General features: G+C 47.7%; 2 protein-coding genes across 2 annotated transcripts in view; one reads left to right on the top strand and one right to left on the bottom strand.

Annotated features, from left to right (window-relative positions):
* Positions 1 to 15,110, bottom strand: part of cpped1 (calcineurin-like phosphoesterase domain containing 1) — a 28,626-nt gene extending 13,516 nt beyond the window's left edge. Inside the window, exons 1-5 of the mRNA XM_084485674.1 lie at positions 14,942 to 15,110; positions 13,625 to 13,834; positions 3,908 to 4,080; positions 3,313 to 3,432; positions 1,537 to 1,669 (exon numbers count right to left, since the gene is read on the bottom strand). Coding sequence (XP_084341800.1) covers positions 1,537 to 1,669; positions 3,313 to 3,432; positions 3,908 to 4,080; positions 13,625 to 13,834; positions 14,942 to 15,005 — 700 coding nt within the window. The 5' untranslated portion in view covers positions 15,006 to 15,110. The remainder of the gene's footprint in view (positions 1 to 1,536; positions 1,670 to 3,312; positions 3,433 to 3,907; positions 4,081 to 13,624; positions 13,835 to 14,941) is intronic.
* A 1,735-nt stretch (positions 15,111 to 16,845) lies between these two features.
* Positions 16,846 to 25,584, top strand: part of shisa9a (shisa family member 9a) — a gene marked incomplete at both ends in the record, with an annotated part of 47,146 nt that continues 38,407 nt past the window's right edge. Inside the window, 2 exon segments of the mRNA XM_084485569.1 lie at positions 16,846 to 17,360; positions 18,018 to 18,124. Of these exon segments, the coding sequence (XP_084341695.1) occupies positions 16,846 to 17,360; positions 18,018 to 18,124 (622 nt within the window).

Raw genomic sequence — 25,584 nt, 5'->3', positions numbered from 1 at the left:
CGTCAATAATGAATGACCGTGCGCACGCCCCGTATGTACTCTGAATTCATCAGAGCTGCCAAGAAGTGTGAACAAAAGTGTAGAGGGGGAAAAGAAAGGGGGGGACGGAAAATAACAAAGGCAAAGGAGGCCCCCACCTCCCCGTACATACATTAACACCAAGCGCTGATGTGTCCACACTCTCTCCCCACGTCCCACCACGCCCGCCCCCCCCCCCCCACACCCCCAACACCACCACCACCACCACGTGTCAAAGGAACAGAGGCACGCCTCGCTTTCTTATTTCCCCCAAGGGTGAGCTCATCCATTACACAAGAGAAGAAGAAGAAGAAGAAGAAGAAGAAGAAGAAGAAGATTAAGTAGAAGAAGCAGAAGAAGAAATAAAAAATATACAGGGGGAGGTCAAAGGACCAGAAATATGATCAAATGTTTCACATACGGAGATGACCCCTCCAGATTAGCTGAGGGTTAAATGTATTATCTCGCCAACAATTTGATCCAAAGAGTGTGATTTTCCTTACATGACATGAGCAGGCTAAAGGTTAGGGCATCTTGCCCAAGGGTGCCTTACAGGTAGACTGCGCTCATTTGGGGTTCAAACCCGGCACCTTTTGAACTGGGGGAGTCAAACAACCCTCACCACTAGACTATTCTGGCCCCCTTAATTAAATCAACGGCATCCCCCTTAAGAGCTTCACTTTGGATAACCTTGAAGCTTGGACTGAGAAGCGTGGACAGAGCAGGGGAGAGAGAGAGAGAGAGAGAGAGAGAGAGAGAGAGAGAAAAAAGGTTGATACGGGGTAGATAGACCAGAGAGCGAAGAGACTGAAAAATATAGAAAGAGAGAGAGAAAGAGAGCGAAAGACAAAGACAAAGACAAAGAAAGAGCCAGAGTGCATCAGACAAAAGCAAAAGAGAGAGAGCGAGAGAGAGAGAAAGAGAGCGAGAGTGAGAGTTACCCTGCCCTACACTCTTGTTTCAGCCCGACCACGTAAGCCTGTGACAATGGGCTGTGATTGTGGAGAGTCGTACCGGTTAGAGTGCCGGGCGGCGAGTCGATTAATTTAATTAGGACGCTCTTACGAGCACGCTGGCCCCTGTTGCTAAGGCTAATGGCACGCTAATCCTGTCGGCCCCTGCCACGAGAGCCGGCTCTTAAGCTGGAGTTTTAACCGGGCCTGGGTTCGACAAAGGATTCCTGACATCCTCTGTTTGCAGCCCCGGGCAAGATTCAGGGGTAGAGGTATAGACCACGGGAGAGCAGACTAAATTAATTAGCATGGAGAGCAGCAGGGATGTCTTCAGGCAGTCTGAATCTATATTTATATATTTTTTTCAAAGTCAAGACTGCATTAGCTTAATATACACATGGGTCACCCTCATGACACATCTCCCTCTACAAACCAGTGACGAAATGTTGTAGTAATGCTGAACAACACGTGGAGCTCAACAAACTTGGGAACAAGTGTCCCATATCACCTTGAACGGGTATAATCATTAGCCGCCCCGTGATTGGCTGAATTAAATGCTCTTCACCTGCTGCCTTGAACTTCTCCAGGAGGCGGAGCCTGACGTCCTTGTGCAGGTTGAAGTAGTCGTCGTCCTCGTCGGGGGTCTTCAGGTACAGGGGGATGTGCTGGAACACCAGGACGTGCTTAGGCCGGGGCTCCTGCAAGGTGAACAAACGCACACACACACACACACACACACACACACACACACACACACACACACACACACACACACACACACACACACACACACAGACAGCTGATTGATGGGTAGATCTCAGAACGGACAAACAGGAAATTGAATTGCTGCGCCATGTGGTGCCAGGACACAAGTCAGGCCATTATCTGAACACAAGACACAAGTGTCCGCCGGACCCCCTGAGTCACCGCGGCTTCACATTACATCTCACCTCCTGAGCACCTTCATAAATCAGCCTGCCATGCCCTCATCTGCCTCTCCCTCTCATTGTGGCGCTCCTTTCAGCCGGTGTCACCCAAATGTGTCCAAATGATCCTTTGTCAGTTTTTGTGGAAAATCGGTGGAGTCTGCACTCAGTATTACCTCCCTCTGTTTTGTTTCAGCTTCATGTCTATATATATATATATATATATATATATATATATATATATATATATCTTTCCTTTCAACAATCATAAAGAACTGCAAGAACCGAACCCTCTTCCAGAAAAACTTTAAGTGGCTCGCCGGTTTCATTGTGAGCACCGCCTCACATGAAAGTCTCCCCGGATGAAGGGTCTCGAGAGTCTGATTCCAAAATGTAAAATCTATGTTTTTCAACTAAATGTTAAAAACAAGCAATGAACAACAAATCATATGCAGCCGGTTGCACCAGCAGAACGTAGAGCCGATCATAAGTTTGGGTGTAAAGTTCGCCTTAACCCTACGCTCAACGTTAGTTTTAAGGTTACTAGTAGTGCGTAATTTGTACCAGTGTCGCATTTAATGACGTTTAGATAATTTCAAGCCAATCATTGACAGCAAACAATGTAAACAGGAAGTAGCTGCTACCGGCAAGTTTACACCTTATCCGAGTGAAGACGCGTTAGCACCCAAATGAGAGCACCCAAAACAGTTCGACAGTCATTTATTCTCTAAAATTGACTTGGACGGTATAGGCGTGAGGTTAAGCTATTTGATGGTGGATTTTTATAATAAATTGCAGCTCATTGCTGCTTTGTATGATATTCGTTGTGTGAGTGGCGTGAGTTTTCGTCTGGGTTAGCCTCTACCTGGCTATGCATTGTATGGAATAGCTCTAGATAGAATATTGGTTTGTACGTGGGCCGAAACCAAAACCAAAATCACGCATATAGATCTACACCATCATACTGATGGATCGATACGGTCACGGACAACCCGGTCCCGACGCAAACCGCGTTGAAACTCCTCTTCCCATTGCTCAAAACGAATAGCCATCTTTGGTATTTAAATCTTTTAACGTATTTACCAGTCTTTAGCGTTAGAATGGAACTTACACCAGCTAGAGGAGAGGTGTAAAATATAAGTTATAACTTAGTGTAACTATCTGCTTGGTGCAACTGCTATTTTTTTAGTAGAGTGTAAAGTCGAACGTTTGGGCAATTTACGTTCACCGTAGCCTAAGTGGGACCTTACGTTCTGCTGGTGTAACCAGCTGCAGGAACATAAAATGTATAATTTTGCCCCGACAACGAACAATACCAAAAAAAAAAACATGTATTTGTCGTTATAAAAATGTATGTATTTAAACAGCAATACAAGGCAACGGACAAAATGGGAGTGAAAAACATTGCAGCTCACCATCAGGCAGTTGTGTAGCTGTTGGTTCAGCCACACGTCCTGGGCCTCCTTCAGCGCGGGGCAGAGCGAGGAGTCATAGAACAGCTGGGAGTTGAGCACCAGGCACAGGACTCCACCCACCTGGGACGGCGCCGCACGCAAATCCAACCGGAGTTAGCGGAGTTAGCTGAATCAAGGTCACAGCCTTTTACGTTGACGTTTAATTGTACCGGTGACACCGGGGAGGATGGATTAGGAATGACAGACTTTATAGGGGTTTACACATCCACCGAATCACACCTGCTGTCTTGGAACACATTTCTTGGTTAAAAGTAGCAGAGATTGAAAATATATCAGCTGCTAATCACGGCCTAACTACCAGGGAATCACAGTCCTCTAAGCATTGACAATAACAATCGCAGTGATTGTATTAATAATGCTTGAGCAGTAAAATATCTGTTTCCATCCCTCCTCCTTCTCTTTGTCTTTTTAGACTTGTACTACCCATTACTATAATTATTATTGCTTCAATTTGACACGTGCACCACCTACTAACACCCTCCATCTGGATATCTAATCTTGAGAAATGACCACCCCCCCCAGCGCTGGCACTCACCCAGAAGCTGAAGTAGTCGTCCCCCCAGTCCTGGCAGTACTGCTGCACGGTGGCCGGGGTGGGGGTGTTGCCCAGGTCGTGGTTCCCGCTCACAAACACCAGCGGGATGGAGGGGTCAGTGTCCTCCAGGGCCCGCTTCAGGTCCGCCTCCTGCCCAGACCTGTAGGGGGAGCCTGGGGAGAGGGAGGGAGAGAGGGAGTGAGAGGGAACAGAGTGTGAGAGACAATCAGACAATCAGCGGGGAACAGAGAGATTTTTTCAGTATATTTCATATATTTCTCAGTACTGATTTTGTCTTGCCCCAATGTTCATATTCCTGCACGGTGTTTTCCGTGCAGTTGTAGATCATATTATTAATGACACAGCTTACCTAAAACACAATAATGTTCGCTTTAGGCAATATTAGCTGCGTTTTTCAACTGAAATTAAGGGAGAAATAGAGAGAGGGGGGGTGGACGAGTGGGCGAGTGAAAGCAATAAAAAAAATTATAAATTGGTGAGTGAGCGCAGTGCTGGGTGATGAAGAGGAGTAATGTAAAATAAAGAAAAAGAGAAAGATGGACAGAGAGAAGGAGAGAGAAAGAGAGGGACAGAGCACACCAGAGAGAGAGACAGAGACAGACAGAGGTGGACAGAGAGGAACAGAGAGGAAGAGAGAGGGACAGAGAAGGACTAAGAGAGACTGAGAGAGGCAGAGAGAGGCAGAGAGAGGCAGGCATACAGAGAGAGAGAGAGACCTAAAGCTGGTATAATTGGAACGGGTCGGTGTAAGGATGGCTAAGGAGTCGGATGACAATGACACCAGTAACAGACTGTTGATCAATACCATGTGCTCACTGCTCAGCCATCATTAAACATCAAGGTATATTATCAGTTTGTTCCAGTGAAGCTTTAAGCTCTGGTGCCACAGAACGTTCCATGCACATGATATTGGCCATTCTGAATGCAAGTAATCAATCAAAACACATTGATCATCCTGAACATATTGGCCATTCTGGGCAAAACGTGAGCATAACAAAGCTTCCATTCCCTGGTTCCTTCCAATTCTACTTCTCCTGCGTAGAGATCAACAAATCCAGTGTACTTCCTGTTGCATCCGACCACACGGCTGTTGTTTCTCACAGTGCATCTGTTCCAAAACAGAGAAACAACTGGCGACAATTACCATTGCAACCGAGGCCAGAAGAAGGGGGCCTGCAGTATCGTAGCTCAGCCTCGTCACGCATAAACCCCCTTGTTGCGGGACTTTGCGCGGTTGCGTAAAAAGACATTAGGTTTGCCGCCGCATCCCCCCCATCTCCGGCACGTGCGGATCAGACCCAGAGTTTACGCTGAGCAGATGCCTTGGTGAGCGGCTGCTCTTCAAATGTCAAACGCGTCCGGCCCTCGTGTGGGTGAGTGCCAGGGAAACGGCTGAGAGAGAGAGATCTATTTATAAATGAGTATGTGTATTAACCGCCAAACACATCCTCCGCGGATATGTCTTTTTTTTCCTCTTTCACCATAAACCCCACCCCCCCCCCCTTTCTTCCACTCCCGTTTCCTCGTCTATTTTATTCCAATTTATTCTTCTGAGTAATTATTTTACTGGCCTACTTTCAAAACAGACGTTCCCTTAGATGTTTGGACAGGACTGGTTACATAAGACCCCCATCGTTTCCCTCCCCAACACGTTGTGTTTGAGTGAGGAGCGGGATGAGGCAGGCGTTAACGCCAGCGTGAAACGAGAAGGAGGGTGGAAGATATAATAAGTGTCCGTCTTCACCTGTCTGTCTCCACACACATACACCACAGGTCAGCTGACCTCAGACCTCGGAGACCGGAGGAGCCATGCATCCCACGTGCGCGGAAAAAAAAAACAGGAACGTGCACGCACAAGAGAGAGAGAGGGAGGGAGGGAGGGCGGGGGAGAGGGAGAGAGAGGGATAGAGGGAAAGAGGGAGAGAGAGAGAGAGAAAGAGAACGAAGGCGACATCTGAAATCACAGACATCTGGAGTCATTAGTACACAATAACAATATTTTGCGATTTGTGGCAGGAACAATCCAAAGGAAACCATGGAAACTAATGAAGCTGAAGTGAGATGTTGGGTTGGGGGGGACTTGTGCTGTACCAGGGAGGGATGGGGAAAGGTCAGATCTGGCAGATGCTCCCTAATACCCTCATTTTGTTCTGGATATCTTTTTTTCTTTTTTACAACTATTCCAATTCCACTTTTCTGGTGTTTTTCCTTGTTTTTTTATGTTGTCCTACTAGAGTGTCTAGCCGGTGTCGGTACAAGGGTAAATTGTATTTTTGGTCGGCGCCGGTCGGTGGTTAGGGCATCTTGCTCAGGGATACCTACAGGTAGGCTGCAGTGTGGACAGTGGGGATTCAAATCCAGAACCACCTGTCTCACACCAGTCAAAGGTGTGAGACACAGAGACCAATGGTGTGCCTGTCTATGGGCTGGTGGGGGCATCCATCCAGGGGACAGGTGAGGGGCGAGTCCTCGCTCAGATGGAGCCTGTCGGCATCACCGCAACATGAGCTGGCAAGATCCAACCATACAACATAATATGATATACCTTAGCCTGTGGCGCACGCTCATCCAAAGCAGATGTGTTGTGTTGTGTTTGCCCGTAGTCTGACTTCACACTTTGCCAGGGTTGCCTGGCAAAGCCTTCAAATATCAACAGGTGAAATGAGTTCAGGTGTATGATTTGTTTCTCTCGTTGTGCTGTCGATATCGTTGATTTGGGGAAGCGAGACTGTCCCTTTTTAAAATTGTTCCAGCAGAGGAGCAGGATGAGAAGCGCCGGGCAGAGAGCACGGTCCCGTCCCGGGTGTGTCTAGTCATAACCGCCTCAAAATGAAGCAGAGACAAAAACAGCATGTATGATTTATTCAACAAATACTCTGTATTCATACAGGAAATCACAGGGATCCTGCCACCATTTTGCAGTGTTGGCCACTGTCGAACGCTAGTGAATAGTGCTTGTGTTATTCATTGATTAACAAACATGGCTACAGCCCTTTCTTGTTAAAAAATCTCCAACAGAGTGTGGTGCATGCCAATCAGCGTGATGTTGGTACTTTCAATATTTTCAAAAATCAAAGAAAAGCCTCCCGTGCCGTTCTATTCATATTTTAACATTGTTATTACATTTTAAATGCTGCACTTTCTCCATAATTGTTTTTCTAATTAGGCGCTCCGTGTCCATGGACTGAAACTCCCTCCCCCGGAGAGCTGATTGGTCCTTGAAGAATTGTTTTCCTTTCCACGCCAGACGGGAAATCCCGGGATGTTGGACCGTTCTGTGTAGACTTTGTATGTTCTCCCTGTGCTGGTTCTCCTCCCACACCACATGACAAAACATGCAAGTGAACACAGCTGCCCTGCTCACAGCCCAGGCAAGGGCACTACGACTGGGGTTAGTCCCCGGGCCCTACGACTGGGGTTAGTCCCTGGGCCCTATGACTGGGGTTAGTTCCCGGGCCCTACGACTGGGGTTAGTCCCCGGGCCCTATGACTGGGGTTAGTTCCCGGGCCCTACGACTGGGGTTAGTCCCCGGGCCCTATGACTGGGGTTAGTCCCCGGGCCCTATGACTGGGGTTAGTCCCCGGGCCCTATGACTGGGGTTAGTCCCTGGGCCCTATGACTGGGGTTAGTTCCCGGGCCCTACGACTGGGGTTAGTTCCCGGGCACTACAGCTGGGGTTAGTTCCCGGGCACTACGACTGGGGTTAGTTCCCGGGAGCACACACCAGGACGCGTTAGTGCAGAGCATGTAATTTCCACACAAGCATTAATAAAGTGTATCGTTAGATGTTAACTCAGGTGAACGGGACGGTCTCACGGTGCTGGTTAAAATATGCATTTCAACAAGAAACATAAACACACACACACAACACACACCACACACCCACCAGAGGGCCCTGCTTTATCGCGCCTTCAACCACAATTAGAGAGGCTCCTACAGCTAAGCAGAGGGGACGGGGGGGGCCTAGGTACTTTGGGCCCAAGGGCCCAAAGTAACCTACCTTTCACAGCCGCAAAGGCCTAGGGACAGCAGTGGCCCATGTGAATGCTCAACCAGAAACACACACACACACACACGTGCACTATTCAACTGCCGCAGCGCACGTTTCGTCAGTTACTCCGTGCTCATCCCTCCGGGTGCGAGGCTGGGATCCTTTGTAGTGCTCATTAGCCGAGTGTTAAGCCCAGCCTGTTCTTCTAATCTAATCATCTCCCTCTTCCCCTTCCCTCCCTCCCCTCCCTCCCTCCCCTCCATCCCCTCCCTCCCTCCCTCCCTCCCTCCATCCCCTCCCTTTCATATGTCGGCACTGAAAGGAAACTCACAACACATGCTCAAACACACACACACACACACACACACACACACACACACACACACACACACACACACACACACACACACACACACACACACACACACACACACACACACACACACACAGCGAGAGAGAAAGAGACAAGGTTGGGGGGATTTGAGGGGTAAATTGTGATTGAAGGAAGTCCTTGAGATGTGAAATCCATCCCCCCCCCTCCCACCGTACGTGGAGTCGTGCAGAGCGAATCCCGATCAACAGGATCACAGGCCCAAGCTGTCAGTTAATAAGGCAAGAGGAACATAAGCACCGCAGTCCACAGCGAGGAGGCGGACCTCTACAGCACACCTTGGAAGGGGGCACGCTCGAAGGGCATGGGTTATTGTGTGTATGCGTGTGCGCGTGCGTGTGCCTGTGCGTGTGCGTACGCGGTGTGGGTGTGTGTGCGTGAGCCTGTGTGCTGTCACGACCTTGTGTTCCCAGCAGGTAGCCGGCTATAGTTTATTTTTGCGTCTGTCACGGCGGCGGCTTGACTGACTGGACACCTGTTTGGGGAATCTGGCCCGGACCCCCACTGTCACCGACTCTCATGAGTGAGGCTGCGCCCAGATGTCATTATGACTCAGTATTTATCATCACGGTTACGGCGGGGATTAATGACTCAACAGTCCGACGGGGCCAACATGTGCTGCCTTTTTAGATTTGATGCTCGTATAATCCGGCCCCCTTCTCCTCCTCCTCCTCCACCACCACCACCACCACCACGCTCCCCCTCCATTTCAATGAATCTAGCGTGGCCTGATGTGCACCAGGACATATTCACAGCGGGCAGGGAGGACCAAAGAAAAGCAAAAGGCAGTGGTTTATTTGCAGCACACCGTTTCAGAACGGTGAGTCTGTGTTGTCGTACACACACCCCTGAGCTGGCACACCAAGGGTCGGCTGTTTACCGCCCAGAGGAAGAAGAAGAAGAAGAAGAAGAAGAAGAGGGGGCAGGGTATGAAGGGATGATACCAGGAGGAGAATGAAGAAGAGAGAGATAGAGAGACATTAAAAGGAGACGAAGCGAGTGAAGTGGAGCACAACGGAAACAATATGGCTCAGAGAGAATACCTGCGGAAGCACAGATTGAGACAGGGAGAGAGAGACGGAAACAGAGAGAGCAAGAAAGAGAGGGAGAGCTTGAGAGAGAAAGAAAACAGGAAAAGAAAAGAGGGGGGGGGGGGTAAAGAAATAGAGTTGCCAATTTCCTGTCGCCGGTGGTGCTGGTGAACGCAGTATGGCGGTCCATTGCCTCCCCCACCGCCAACCTTTCCGTTCAGCACAGTAAATAAACGCTTCGGGAGAGGAAATGTCAACAGAGGAGCGGAGGAAGGATCGCTTCCCCCCCCCTGCCCTTGACACCATCTTCCCCTTTCACCACCACCACCACCGCCGCCACCGACCAAGGCGCCCCTATCCGGCGGCGGCGGGCAACACGGTCGGACCGCAGCGTCCCGACGGCACCAGAGCCGGCGCCGGCACCGCCAGCGAGGCTGTTGATGACGGACGCGGGCCGTAATGAGGATGACGCGTGCGACATGCTCCACCGGGGTTATGACGGTAACACGGGCTGAAACTGTGGTGTCAACACGGGCCCCGGGAGCAAGGCACTTCTTAAACCCTCCGCCACCCAGCCACCACCACTCGCACCCCAGCCCACCAGAGCAACACCATCCAGCACCAAAGCTTACAGTATCAGTGTCTGTGATGGGCTCAGAGGCCGGGACCTGGAGGTGACCTATAAATGCAGCTTAACGGGGGCAGGGGGGGGCTGGCTGACGAGGGAAAGACTGAGGGACTGAGACAGCCAGGAAAGCTCAGCTTAGAGACTAGGATGGGGAAGTTGTGGACAAGATACGAGCATAACATAAGAGACATACTGGGAGGCAGAAAGTGAGACTCTCTGAGGTAATAGAGGGGGCTAGTGCTAGGGCTGTGCTTTATGACTGTCCAGGTAAGGATAAAAATCAGCATGGGTTATGTTTAGAGGCTGGAGCCACAACAAAAGAGAGAGAGAGGAGGGGTGAGGGTGCTCCTTGGGTGGGGGTCATGATGACTAAGCCGGAAACCAAACCGTAGATAGACAGTACATTTTGGATGTACTTTGGAAAAGAACAGGAGATGACTGGTATGGCCATGTCTGAAACACAATGTTCTATGTCTGTACTGCCGGATATCTTAAGTAATCTTAAGATATCTTTTGTTATGTTTTAATCAGTGGGTTGAACACATCTCACAAAAAACCCCAGAGTGAATCAGAGGGGGAAGGAAAGGGGCAGAGAGAGAGAGAGAGAGAGAGAGATTAAAGACACATGAAGACAATGAAAGAGTAAGTGAGTGAGGAGTGAGCGAGAGAGCAAGAGAGAGAGAGAGAGACAGAGCCAGATAATTAGAGACAGTGATCGAGAGAAAATTGGCCTGTCTACTTACTGTTCTTCCTCTCCTCTCGTTCCCGCTCAGTTCTTTCCTGAGCCCATTCCTTGAGGCCATACAGGAGAGCAGGCAGGCAGGCGCCCCATGCTAGCTCCCCTAATTGTCATGCAAAGGTAGTTTGCCTCGGTTGTTAGCTCGCGGCACTCGTTTTTCCTACTACTGTTATCTCTCCAGTGTGTCTAGCCCACACGCTCCTCTTACCCCGTTATCAAATTAGGCCCATATCTGGCCCAAACACACACACACACACACGCACACACACACACACACACACACACACACATTTCATAACTCTTAACAACAAATTTCTCCTACGGGGTATTAATAAAGTTGTATCGTATCGTAGCAGTGGCATATGTTGGCAGTCACAGTGCTTCAAACACACAACCGGCGACAACCTCTATCTTGAAGTACTGAGGTGTGCGTGTGCCTATGGCCATACAAGCCATTTCACCACCAGATCTATAAATATCAATTCCCACACACCGGATGGTCTAAACATAGATAAAGAAGGCGAATAAAACAGCGCCTATATTATCCAAAAAAACAGCAGGGTCAGTTACCACGTAAGTTGGGGAATTAACAACAGACACAAAGTTAATTGTGTACTCCCTTCCTTGATTCATTTTCCAGGGGGTTTGTCACACAAACAAATGTATCAATAATTGTTGAGTTCAATATCTAACCTGTTTGGAAAAAGTGGAGCATTCATAGCGAGTCACTTTGTACTGAAACCTCAACATATATACAGCATCGAAACAAAAAATGCAGTGAGAGGCAATTCATCAGTCTTGAAGTGAATGCAATACAGGCACACTGCCCTTCAGAACACAACATGACTATTATTTAAAACAAGCATGAAAAAAAAGAGGCCTCCTATTCTTGTGTGTGCCTCACACACAAGTTACCGTTACACCCCCCACCCCCAAGGCCAGTGCTGCCTTTATATTAAAATAGCTTGAAGGCACCCAGGTGCTTTTTCACAGATAAACAAGCACACGCTGTCACAGAGCCCCCAGTGTTTACTAACCGGAGCCATCAGTCAGAGAAATGAATACTCCTGTTACTCTCCGACAAACAGACAACTAAAAAATATAAACTATAATTTTACACTGTTAACTCATTTTTTTGCAAAAAAAACTAAGCTAACGATGTGAATCTTGGCTAGCTGTTACACGGGATGATTATCAGCTGCTGTCGGAACTTGTTCTGGCAATCAATTAGATCAGTGAGAGGTGGGGGGGGGGGCATATCGGAGCATATCAGAGTGCATACCCCCTGATGATGAAGCCAAATTGAGACCCATCTATCGCCACAGCTGAAGTTCCTTCACCCAGTGTTTTAATTAAGCCTAGCACTATCTAAGGGGGGCGAGCAGTACGATACATTAATCATTTCCTTGGCGCCGACATATTCCATTCCCTTTAAAGACGGATGAGTGCTAAAGCTGGGAATCTGAGCACGGCCCGCACCCTGATACATCGCGGAGGTGGATGTACGTGATCAGTTGGAGAGAATAAAATGGATAACGCTATGCTCATATTTTTTGCAGATGCGAGGTGGGTGTGTACACACTTCGCCAGAACCACTGAGCCAGCTTCCACTCCCAGAGTTGAGGATGGTAAAAAGCAGGACCTGTGGAGTTGATTTGTGCAGAGGGCAGCAGCTGAATTTCTCCACGGCGGTGATGCTGTTGTGTTATGTTCCCGTCACGCCTGTTGGATCCCTGTGCGAGGTGCTTGTTTGCCCTGGTCACCCGTTGTGGATATGCACCCGGTATTGATTTATACTCAGGCCACTGAAAACCCCTCTGCTGTCTCAAGTGATTTACCGAGCATTCAGGTCAAAAACAATCAATTCTGCCTGAGGCGTACAAGTGATTGCCATATCTCCAGAACCACAGCTGTCTCAATTTGTCACGTCGTACCGTATTACAGGTTGCAATGGACCCGACTTGATCGAATTTTAAATTACATTTCACAGGATATAACCCTGATATACTTGGGCTAGAACAAGTGATATGTTAAGTATAGACATGTGGTTACACTCTGTGCCTGAGCCCATATCTTGACAGAATTAAATCTGTCCGGTACCATGGTGAATGGAATGTCTTGGTCCACTTACCAAGAACCTAGTTTGACATTTCTGCAGTTGCTGCCTAGATTTACTCCAGGAAACTGCTTTCAAATTAGGTTTTCTCATTGCCCAAAGGGGTCAATTTAGCTCATTGACTAACCAAAGCACAACTAAGCTTTTTTTTACTATTTGCTCATTGGCTAATGCCACCTTAATCCCTCGCACACATGTGATTAATTCAGTCAAAGACAGCTTGGTTGTCTTTGACTGCATAACTAAGCTTTTTCACTACTATTTGCTCATTGGCTAATGCCACCTTAATCACCTGCATACATGTGTTTGTTCAGTCAAAGACAGCTTTGATACAGAAATCCTAAGCCTGTTTGCTTTAGAAATAAAAATTAAAATGTACCGCCATCCATCAAAACGTGAAGAAAACATATATTTTTTTGTAAGAATCATTTGTGGAGACCATCGTTTTACCAGCAATAATTGTAACATTAATGAGCTGAAAAGGGTTTTCAAGAGTCAAGAAGTTCCATACAAAAGGGGAACAATCAAGATAATTAACAATCTTTTTGATCATGGTGGTTTTAGACTCTGAGCAGTGTGCTTTGATATGGAAAGATAAGATCAGATTTACAACATGAGGAAAGGGTCGCAACAGAATACAAATATGAATAAAAATATAATAATAATAATAATATAAAGAAAAACCAGAGCTATATCTAATGTGTATATACAAAAATACATGAGGCAAAGAGGGCTACTCTTCATCATCGTGAAAGGGTCATATGTGGACAGAGTAGGCGTGTGTGCGTGTGTGCGTTACCTGGCATGGAGTGGACCAAGTCCCCACAAAGCACCATGAACCTCGGCCGGGGGCTTAGCTTGTTGACAGCGCCCACCGTCTGCTGAGTGAGCTGCACCTCCTCCGACCACACGTCCCCATGGCCCCCGTCCCTCCAGTCGTTGATCAGCCCCAGCTGGGGGTCTGCGGCCTGGATGAAGCAGAAGGGTCCTCGCCACTCACGCTCCACATCTGACCGGGGAAGCCAAGGAGAAGGTGGGGGGAGAGGGGATTTGATGGTTAGGGTGTTTGATGTCATGTGAAAGGGAAACCCCAGTTTTAGTTAACCTTCCACAGAGCACACTGGAATTGCCTTATTATGTAGTAGACGCCCTCAATTAAATAACACTAGGCCTCAGATTTGGTATTTTGGTGCCTGGTAATGGAAAGGATTCTAAGGACCAGTGGGAATACATATAGCTCAATGTTGAAGTATTCAGCAGCAGTGTGACTCAAGAATAGTTGATGGAGCCTCACGACTAAATAGTTACTACCAAACCTCCTAGTACCTTATCACAGATATATTTATAGTGTATTTTAAGTGTTCCAGTGCAAAATGTTTTCAATTAAAAAGAAAAACACCAGCACTTAGTACATGGAAACAGACCTAACGGATGCTGAGTGGAGTGGGGTCAAGGAAATGGGACGTGAGAGACAGCCTGGAGCAGGAATGCTGACATGCAAGTCAGTCCGCATGTTCAACTTATTTGGAGAAAAACTCGTCGGCTCCCTCAATATCTCACCATCACTATCAGTGCTCTCAGTATTTAACAAGCTCTCAATGCAATAGTCTCTTAAATTAGTTATGATAATTATATTCTCCAGAGAACCAGGGAATGGAAAAGAAAGAAGACAGAGAAAATGCAATCACACTCCTGGGAACCGAATGAGTCATTACCTTCAAGATGATCTTGTCTGGATAATTGACAATTTGTGAAGGCATAAATCAACCATGCTTTGAATGTATGTTTTGTTTCGTTTTGTGAAATAGATTCATAGAAAAGTTATCATCCTGTGCTACCACAAGTCCTGGTTAAAGATTTTAACCAGAACCCAACATTTCCACACAACCAAGCAGTGTTCCCAAGCAGCCCATTTGAACAGGCTGCTTTCTGAAAGACACCTACTCTAAGTTTATGTGTCTATATATACAGTATATATTACAGTACATATAAATATATTAATAAATAGGAACTGGTAATAACCGTTGGTGCACTGTGAGATCCACGACTATTTACTTACTATTTACGCTCTAAATATGGTTAGCGACTAGCTAGTCTGCAGGGGCTAATCCAATACCTTCTGTCAGTCCGCTGAACGTTCGCCGTTTTGCTCGTAAAAATATCTCTCCGTTCTCAGCCATAAACACGCTTTGAGAAAATATCCAAGCAATGCAATGAATCTCCAAGTATGAGCCCACGGTGCGTGTAACTAGACAACTCCGGGAGTGTTCTCGCCGCTCTGTGAGGTTGCAAACTCTGTTTCGGCGATCGACTAGGCGTCCTGTCTGCTGTCACGGAACTTCACCGAGACGCAACAGCCACCAAGCGGTGGCAGGCTGCAGGGGAGGCGACTTGTTACTTGCAGGCGGGTTGTTTCCGTGGCATAACTTTCACAAAGTACCGAATGCATTTGCACAAAGTTGTGCAACCCGTGTGAACACATGTTTCAGTGGAGAGAATGCTTTGATTGCTTTGAATGCTTTTGATTTGAGGTTTTTAGGGAAATTAGCCGGTCTCTAGCGAGTGACCGGCTGCTCTAGCCGGTACTTTAGCGAGCACCATGGATAGAGACGAACCTTTCAGTACCATGGACAGGTAAAATGGAAGTCGTAAATCATCCAAACGCCATCTGGGTGATTTGGGGTGATTACATGTATATTGAAATGTGGGTCTAACGTTATGTATCCGAGCTTTTAAGACAGTTTGTTGATTTTTCACACGTTCACTTTTAGTTCCCATGTCATTTCTTACTTTTAACTATTTATTTAACTAAAAATATGTCCGTATGCCTCTCTCTATAGGGCTATCTCTGTATGTATCTGTGTGGCTGACCCCCCTACTGCGCAGCAGCCATCATGCTGCTGGAGTGACTGGTTGTCTAGTTAATTGTTAATTAATTAGTTAATTATGTCAGAAACCTGGATGTCTTGTAACTATTCTAAAATAAATCACCCTACATGTTTTTTATTTTATTTTTTATCTCTGACCAGTAGGCCAAAAACCGAGATAGGATTTTCTTGGCCATCGTTATAAAAAACGATCAGGAGCAAAAGTGCATCAATGACAAGTCCGAGGGGATATAAAAAACCTTTACAGGTTACAGCCTATAATTGTTTTTGCAAGATTATTGGAAAACGAATTAAATTAAACGAATTGTTCCCGGTGAGAGAAACCCCAGTTGCAGAGACCAATGGGAGTTCATAATCGTTTCTATTCTATCAGCAAAACAAAAAAAACCTTCCTTCAGGACCTTAGACTGAATGTTTCGGGTAGGCCTACCCGTACCACAGAGCAGAGGCCTGCTTTGTTCCGGCCGACTGGGGAAGTATAGCAGGCCTATTAACCTATATATTGCAGATAACACACCTTATTATCAAATAAACATTGTGAGGACGCTTTGTTAACATTGGAGTGAAACCTTTTGGCCATTTTTTTGTTTCTGGGTTATTATGTCAATATATATTCTCTCTCACACTCTCCCACTCCGCCTCTTTATCTCTCCTTCCCCCCCCTTCCCCGTCTGCGCTCATCTCCACCTCTCTCTGTGCGCGCGAGGCTTCACCAACCCTCGGCTCTCTAATTCGCTCAGTCGCGCCGCGCGCTCCGTTGGTGTGGCTCGCTCTTCTTCCTCCTCGTGCGTAAGAGCGCGCCGATGGCCATGTTCAAAGTGATGCAGTTGTGATAACGCAACGTTCTGAGAACCCGCGATGCGCTGCCGAACGGACCCATAGGCGCTCCATTGGATGTGTGTGCAGCATTTCAGTTTGACAGAACATTTATACCGATTTATTTCAGGTGTAGAGTGAAGACTTGAAGATTATCGGCGCATGCGTTGGTTTTCTCGAGAAAATGCCAATCGCCGCGGATGGCGGTGAATTGTCGTTTGGATGTATGTTCCTGGACTCCTGAATTCACCAGCGCGTGCCTGTCTTCCCTCCTGCTTCGGTTACGCATGCGATTGAACGAATGTGCAAAAGCACCATGAAGGGGAAATACTTTATCCTGGGCTACTTGTTGGTCAAAGTTATGGCCCTTGTTTGCAAGGCGGATGGCGAGCCGGGCTTGCTGGGGGGGTTCGTCATGATCACCACATCCAACGGATCCAGGGAGGAAGAGAGCGTGTCGGAGGAGACGCCGCACACGGAGGAGGAATGCCGGGGTTACTTCGACGTGATGGGCCAGTGGGACCCGCCGTTCATTTGCAAGACAGAGAATTACCTTTACTGCTGCGGCACCTGTGGCTTCCGATTCTGCTGCTCGTACAAACACTCGCGCTTGGACCAGAGCACCTGTAAGAACTACGACACCCCGGTGTGGATGAAGACCAGGGAGACCCCGTTCAAGAAGATCAACAAGCTGCACGACAGCACCAAAGACAAAACCAACTTAATCGTTTACATAATCTGTGGAGTAGTGGCTATCATGGCTCTTGTGGGTATTTTTACCAAACTGGGTCTGGAGAAGGCTCACCGACCCCAAAGAGAGAACATGTGCAGGTTAGTCTCGCTGTGTTTCTGGTTTTCTTCCCCTCTCTCCCCCCCCCCTCTCTCTTCCATCAATGAGCTTCCACCTGTTTTTACCTCCCAACTCCCGCGCTGCGCTCCGCGCGCCTGTTCGGGACTTGCAGCATCACGCGGACAGTCTGGAGCGCGCGAAGTGCTGTTCTTTGTTCCTCTCCTCACGGTCTGTGTGCTTATGCTCACAAGTACACGGAGCAGGCTTCCACCGTGAAACAATACACTCAGAAAAACGCACACCAATGCACTCGCCCTGTGGCTGCCGTCGAAATGTTTCACATTTCTATTGCATATATAATGCATTTGCACATATAGCACATTTCAATATGTGAAATGATTCCCCCAATATTTAAATTAAAATATGTTGTGCAAGAAAATATGGTGTGCAGCGGCGCAGGTTAACTGATAAAGCAAGCATATCATGCACCCAATTCCTAATATCTCTTGTCTTTTTCTCCCACCCACCTCACCTCTGTTTCTCTCTCTCTCTCTCTCTCTCTCTCTCTCTCTCTCTCTCTCTCTCTCTCTCTCTCTCTCTCTCTCTCTCTCTCTCTCTCTCTCTCTCTCTCTCTCTCTCTCTCTCTCTCTCTCTCTCTCTCTCTCTCCCTCTGTCTCTCTCTCTCTGTGTTTGGACAGGGCCGTCGCCGGCGTGCTCCAGGGCGGAGCTCCGGGTGAGCAGTTTCGGGGTAAGGCTCCCCTGGGGATGCATTCTCAGCACTTTGTTGCCAAGGCCACTAACCTCCGTGAGTTGCTCCGCCACTGTTTCTGGACAGCTCATTACTGGTCTGGGGTGAATTGTTGGTTGACCTACATTGGTGTTCTGTTGGAAGTGATGATTGTTGCGGGGTGTTAATTGTGTCGGCAAGAACACGGGGCAGTTGGTGTTTAAAGACACAGATATGTTGAGAGTCGTTGTTAGACGCGGCCGGGGATTGGTTGGCTTGGAGTTTAAAGCCAATTAGCATATTCTAGTTGAATTTGGAGTAAGAAGGGGGCACCAAAACAGCCAGCCGTATGATGATGATATAATAAGTAAAATTATAATTTATTTACTAATCACTATTTGCACAAAGAAAATGGATTGAGATGATGCCTTCATTGTTGCCACTAAACATTTCTCTTGATTATTTCTTGAGGCACACTGGCATATAAGCACTGGTAGCTAGCCAGCCCTTTCATAAACGCAAAGCACAGACGGCAGCTCCATGTGGTTTATGATGTGGTTTATCAAATCCATTGGTTATTCGCCTGTATATTTTTATCTTATGCCCACATGTGATAACAAGTGTAGAGAGAGAGAACTTGAAAGACAGTGCGCGTGTGCATGTGTGAGAGGAACAAGCCTGATATGGTGAAGCAGTGAAAAAACGAGAGAGCGAAAGAGAGAGAGAGATTGAAAGAATGCAACTGAAAGAAAAGGAAAGACATGGGCATAGATGTGGGCCTGTGTGTGTGTGTTGAATATGAATATGAATCTGAATGCCATCTATTTCTGTTGCGTCCCGTGGGCTGCTACAGTACAGTTTTTTTGGTAAGCTTTGTGTCTTAACACCAGAACATCAAACAACTAAGAACGCAGACACCAACATCAGGCAGTTAATCTCATATTTAGCCCACAAAAGGACATGTTTCTTATAAAAATTAACTTATTGCAATTTGGTGGTCATTATTCACTGATCTCAAGAGAGACTTTCCAGAAACCAGGCTGGAAACGCTAAGTCCACAGGAAGAGAAAGGAAGGATGTCTCTAAGCACCTCCCACTCAAAGTGTTCAATTTCCACCGAGATTACATCAGAGTGCAATTGTGTTGGACGGGTCACCACCCACCAGCGATCCACCCCCTCCCCCGCCCACTCCTTAGCCACCACCGGCCCTGCCGAACCCAGGCGCAGTGGGGGAGCCGTTCAGTTGACAGTTGTCCAGCCCAGACACCCCTCTCCTCCATCAGCACCACCACCATTACACCGCCACCCTACCATAAACGCAGCTGCACTAGGATGATCTGTGCTCGTGTACGGAGGTCTGGATCTGGGATGATTCCATCTGCTGATTGAGAGAGCGTTCGCAAGGCTCTGGTGTTTTTCTGATGAAAGGTTTGCCAAGAGAGCTTTAAAGTCTGCTACGCTAACCACGCAGAAATACATGGCATGTGCAGAGGTTCACTGTGTCTTTGGTAATATTTATTTGGGATGTAAAATTATTCCAATGCATTGAGATACATTTCAATGTTTGTCAAAGACCACTAATCCCCCAGAGAGAGAGAGTGCGCCGATGCACTTTTCATATCACGACACGTGGTGCCCCCCCCCATCAATAAAAGGAACCATTTATTTCAAACGTCGGGTTGTCCCACTTTTCTTCCTGTTGTGTTATTTTCATCATGTTAGGTAAGCATCGCTACAACTCAAAGATATAGGAATAAATAGACCTGGGAGACTAACTTATGGTGCGCTTCCCACCGGTAGGCAAGGGCAACATGAGTAACCACTCCTACGCCCCCGCATAAATATGTGTTGTTTGTGTCTGTGTGAGTGTGTACGTGTGTGTGTGTGCGAGTGTGTGCGTGTGTATGTGTGAGAGAGTATGTACCATACACTGAGGACAAGATGATCTAACCTTGTTCATGTTAAAGCAGCATGCCCACCATCATCGTAAACATGGATCTCATTGAAATAAATATGAGGGTGGAGGTGGCATTCACTAATGGCCCTGGTTAGTTCCATATGCGTGTTTCATCGATCTGACCACAGAGAGATACATGGTGAAGTACCTTTAAACTAGAGGATACGTGAGCTTCAAGTAGGTGACGGGGACGGGGAATAAGCCAACCTGTAGTGGGGAGATAGGAGAGAGGGAGAGAGAGAAAAGGAGAGGTAGGGAGAGAGAGAGAGAAGGGTATTACAGGAAGCAGGCGATCACCTCTATTGGTCAAAAGGAGGCTGCTGTGAAATAGTGATTATTACTAGTGATGTGGAACCTGCTCTCCTGAACCTACTAATCCCAGGTCTTGTGGGTAATCATGTGGGATGCTATTAACCTCTGTGATCCGGTAGGATCCCTCGCACCTGATGGGTGCACACCCCCTGTTCTCTCTCTCTCTCTCTCTCTCTCTCTCTCTCTCTCTCTCTCTCTCTCTCTCTCTCTCTCTCTCTCTCTCTCTCTCTCTCTCTCTGTCTCTCATGCGCTCTCTCTATCGCGTAGAAAAAGAAAGGGGACATTTATTACAGATGAGCAATGCATAGACGATGGGAGATAAGAAGGAGGAGGGAAGAGGAGGTGATGGTTATGGATGGGTAATTTTAGCGTTTGAAGAAGAGGCTGATGAAAAGTAAATCGAATGAGCAGTGCTGGATGATGATTCTTTGCCGAGATAGAGGAGGAGAACGCACGGTAAAGCAGATGATTGGAGGAAGAGGCGAGAGGAGGTGAAGCGCTATGTGAGAATAAGTGCCCGGCTGGAATAGGCCACACTGCACACACATGCATTTTGTCTTCACACATTGTGCACATGTGCTCGCACCCACACACTCCCACAATCAGCACTGGAGACGGGTCAGGTGTGGTGAGAGGGGCCGTGTGGGATTATGTATTTCAGCACACACCATTTATTGATTATAGCTTACGGCCATATTGCGCTATTACTGGCGTCAATGAATCTGTGCTGGCAGCCTTCTCCCTGGCTTATTCCGCGGCGGAGAAAGTCCCTCGGAGGGGGCTTGTGTGGCCTGTCACTCACAGAATTATATTTGTCTGTTGATGAAGAGAAACTTCTTTTTAGGATACGTCCGCCAGCAAAATATTTGATTCAATATTAGAGCATGATCATGGGAAAGTACAGGCAGCAAATTTACCAAGGATACATTCAGTGAGAAAATGGGTGAACAAGATTCTTACAGGGAAACGTTTGCATTGTGGGTAGAGAATATACAGTTAACAAAGGTAAGTGGGAGTGACCATTCTGGAGCATTTAGGATTGGCGGGAGAGGCCAAGTTAATTTGCAATACACTATTAATACAGTTAAACAAATCTACACAACAAAGAAGTCAGTCAATTGGCCTGGCCTCAGTATCAGACTCAGTGGCTCCAGTGGGAATGCAAATCTGAACTACCTTAACCTCTCTCAGTGAGAGAGAGGAAGGGTGGTATCTTAAGGTCCAAGGAGGATGTAAACAGTTCATTTTAGATTGACTAAAAAATTGATTGATTGATTAGATTGTCTAGATTAGATAAAATGTATTAGATTGTCATTTTAGTTATGATTAATATTTCCACGACATCTGTAAAAGCAATCACTGGGAACCGCTACGCTGCTCTATATCATTTGTATGCCTTGGACCGCAAAACTGTTTATTCAGTGCACATTTGTCAACAGCGAGCAGAGCCCTGTGCTCCCGTTGGTAGGTACACACTGCGTCTGGGTTGAAGACATATTCCTGGTAACCTGGGCTCTGGCGGCATTATCATGAATGAGTTTGTCTACGAGGTTGGTTGTGTAGAAAAATGTGCTCACTGGGAATCTGTTGCGTGCTCCCCACGTCCCACTGCATATTAATGGTAAAAGGAAAGGACGTTTTAGACGTTGAAGACTCCTTTGTGACCGTGAACAAACCAGCCCACCATAAAACCTAATCGGACCGCTTCGCAGACCGCTTTCATGCCTCGTTTAAAGTTCCCGGATCTAGTTTGGGAAAAGGGGGGGGGAAATCCACTTCCTGAGATTCGTTGTCAGCATCAAAGAGGGCAAGACAAAAGGAGGATAAGGAGTGATAGAAATATACAAAGAAAGAAAAAGAAAGGAAGAAGGAGAGAGAAGGGATGAAAGGGAACGAAAGGAAAGTTGAAAGATGATATTTATAGATGATATATATAAGAAGATATTTGAAGAAATTCACGAGGGCGGGTGAAAATAGACCGAAAGACACGGAACGAGAGCAACACAGAACCGAGAGAGTGGAGCGCAGGAAGACTTTCATGAGTGTGTGCCATCGTCCCGAAAACAAAGTGGTCGTATCGTCATCGTCAATCATCTGTCGGCTGAAGGACAGAGCTCAGACCAGAGTTCCTGGAGAACCACTCTAAACCAGACACCACACAGCAACGTGGCGGCGTGCGGTAGCCCTGGCCTCGAGGAGCTCAGTAAACCACCACGGCGGCTTACTGTAGACAACTCTAGCGTTCGAGCCACAAGGCTTTTAAGGTGAACTCAATTACAGCGCATCATTGTTCCCGTCATTTAAGGGTCTTCCGACCGCTCCGTAACGGTAACGATCGGAGCAGATGCTATTTCAGCGTTTCAAAGGCATACCGCGCCGAGCATCCCGCGCGGCCGGTCATTAACGCTTGCGCTCTTAAATTACTTTTATTGCAATGAATTATTCCGAAGAACGCTTACTACGGGCCGGGATTCTTTTTTTCCCGTTGTCTTTGTTTCTGTTGTGCCACGTTACCCTGTGGCCCTGGGCACCGAGATGCTGTGGGTTTATGAAGGAAGCGGCCTCCTGCTCTGGTAGCCCCAGCATTCCTCTAAACAGTTCACTGATGAGATTAAGGAAACCCTTATAGAGGCCACAGATGCTGGGGAAAAACAAAGTCGTCTCCGCTGCCTCTTGTATTTGTGTGTTTTGTATGCGTGCCTTTGAATCGTTCACTCATCACATCGCTTCTTCAATGCACATATTGTGTTTCTGTGTGTGCACAGAGGCGCAGGCACCTGCTTATGTGTTGTGTTGTGTGTGGCTGTCAATCGTACGGTGGGGAGCGCTTTGGTCCATAAAGGCAGGTGGCTGTGTGAACGTCTTCTGGGTTGACAACGAAGGACCCCTCTCACCCCCCCCCCTTCTAGTCTGTCACATCTGATTTGATAGGCAGGCTAGACAATTACACACAAACACACACACACACACACACCAAAACAAACACAAAAATACCACAGCACAGAAGATATAATGAAACCTAGACAGGTGCACGTAAACAATAAGAGAGAGAGAATTAGAGAAAGAGTGGCAGGTCGCCCTCTCTGGGGCCAATGACCACAGCCCCACCCCCCCTCCCATCAAACACACACCCACACACACACACACATACACACACCCACACCCACCCACCCACACACACACACACACACCACCATGTTCAAGTGGGCAGAAAATGCAGCATTGGCACAAAATGCCCTTTCCCAGCTCACCACCGTCCACTCCCCCACCCACGGGTGCCTCACGGCATCGCCGGCCAGCGGAACAGGCGGACGATGCTCCCCGACGCCCGCGGCGATGCTGATATTTCTGGCATCTCCACGGCGACCAGAGACACAGTCATATATATGTCACACACTCGACTAGACGCCATCCGTAGGTTCCCTTTCCCCCCGGCCCCCCCCCCCCTTGTCTCTGTATAATTATCGTCATCGGAGGGCCCCTGAGCACCTCAGGGGACGCGGTCAGACTCTGGAGGCTCTGGAGGCCCGCGTTGAACCAACAGCAGACTGAATGTAGTCACAGAGATGGGGGGAGGAGGGGGAGGAGAGGGGAGACCGTTTCTTCCTTTATTCCTGGCCGTTTTTTTCTTTCTCAGCCAGGAGGCAGGGGAGCCAGAGGTAAGAGCACGGGTATGAAATTAAACCTGACGACGAAACAAACGAAGCTGTGTGTTTCTCCCGAGAGGTACTCAGCTGATTGGTCCGCGATGAGACATGGATTTTACTTCAGTCATGATGATGATGATGATGATGATGATGATTATGGTACACAGCCCGAGGCCGGCATGTTCTAGTGTAGAGCAGTAAAAAATAACAAAACAGTTGGGAGGAGATGATTGACAGCGAGGTGAAAACACCCTTTTGTCTTCCTGCGGACCTTCCAATGTTCAGCATCGTTTCCCTGGCGGTCCTCTAATCTCGTCACCTGGCTGCTTTAATGAAAGAAGGAATAAGAACACGGGGAATATCTTAACTTCTAATCAGTCGACCCACCACTGCCGCCACACCCTCTACCACCACCGCCGCCGCCCCCCCCTGCCCCCCCTCACGAATATTAATCAGTTCATTTACTCCCAGGGTGACACATCTTGCAGATGACAGGTAATTATGTGAGTGCAAGTCCACGTTTGTATGTGCGTGTGCGCGTGCGTGCGTGTGTGTTTCTGAGCGTTACTGTGTGTGTCTGTGTGTGTCTGTGTGTGTGTGTGCATGTGGGTGACTTTGGTGCACGACCAGGCCAAGCCATTTCGTTATCGCCTATGTCCAAAGTAATAATTCTTCGATTCTGTCTTGGCGTATCCGTCTCAATCTCCTCTGCAGCCGACTATCGGTAGTGATAGAGCAGACCCAGAGAGGACTTGGAGCGAGCAGCCAAGACTTTCAAACTAGACATCTGCTCAGGTGGGCTGCCAACACTGGCTTTAGATTAACTGCTACATTAAAGGTCCCATGGCATAAAAATTTCACTTTATGAGGTTTTCTAACATTAAGTTGAGTTCCCCTAGCCTCCCTATGGTCCCCCAGTAGCTAAAAATTGCATTAGGTGTAAACCGAGAAGTAGCTATCTTACTCCGTCTTTGAAAAAAGGATCGCTGAAACGCTTCGATTTGGCTTCCGGTCCCGTATGACGTCATACGGGACCAGGTTACCTCCCCTTTCTCTGCTTGGCCCGCCCAGAGAATTTGGCCCGCCAATGAGACAATGAGCTAGGACCATGCGAGCGCCACATGTGTGTGTGTGTGAATACACACACTGTAACGCAAGTGTTCTTTGTTATTTGGATAACCATTCTGCTTTTGGTGTTATGGCGCATAACACACAACACAATAACGCAAGCTTGCATAAAGCTCACATTTGGTGAAAAGACTAGACTGCGTTGGGTTGGTTGAGAAGGAATTGGGAACCGCGAAATGGAGGAGAAGGGGATTGTTGCCCGCGATTGTTGCCCAGGGTTGTCTGCGTCGAGTTGGTTGAGAAGGAATTGGGAACCGCGACATGGAGGAGAAAAGGATTGTTGCCCAGGATTGTCCATCAAAGCCGGACAATGTCAATTCCTTCTCAACCAACCCGACGCAGACAACCCCGGGCAACAATCCCCTTCTCCTCCATTTCGCGGTTCAGTCTGTACTTAATATTGACGTGGAAGTGGAAGAACCAGAGGCGTCTGAGAACCCGACGCAGTCGTTTGAGATTCATAATATCATCCGGAGGCGCAAACAGCTTTTGA

The sequence above is a fragment of the Micromesistius poutassou genome (genome assembly GCF_964030765.1).
Source record: "Micromesistius poutassou genome assembly, chromosome: 21".
NCBI lineage: Eukaryota > Metazoa > Chordata > Actinopteri > Gadiformes > Gadidae > Micromesistius > Micromesistius poutassou.
The sequence above is the reverse complement of the archived record's forward strand: the minus strand, read 5'-3'. Positions and strand labels throughout refer to the sequence as shown.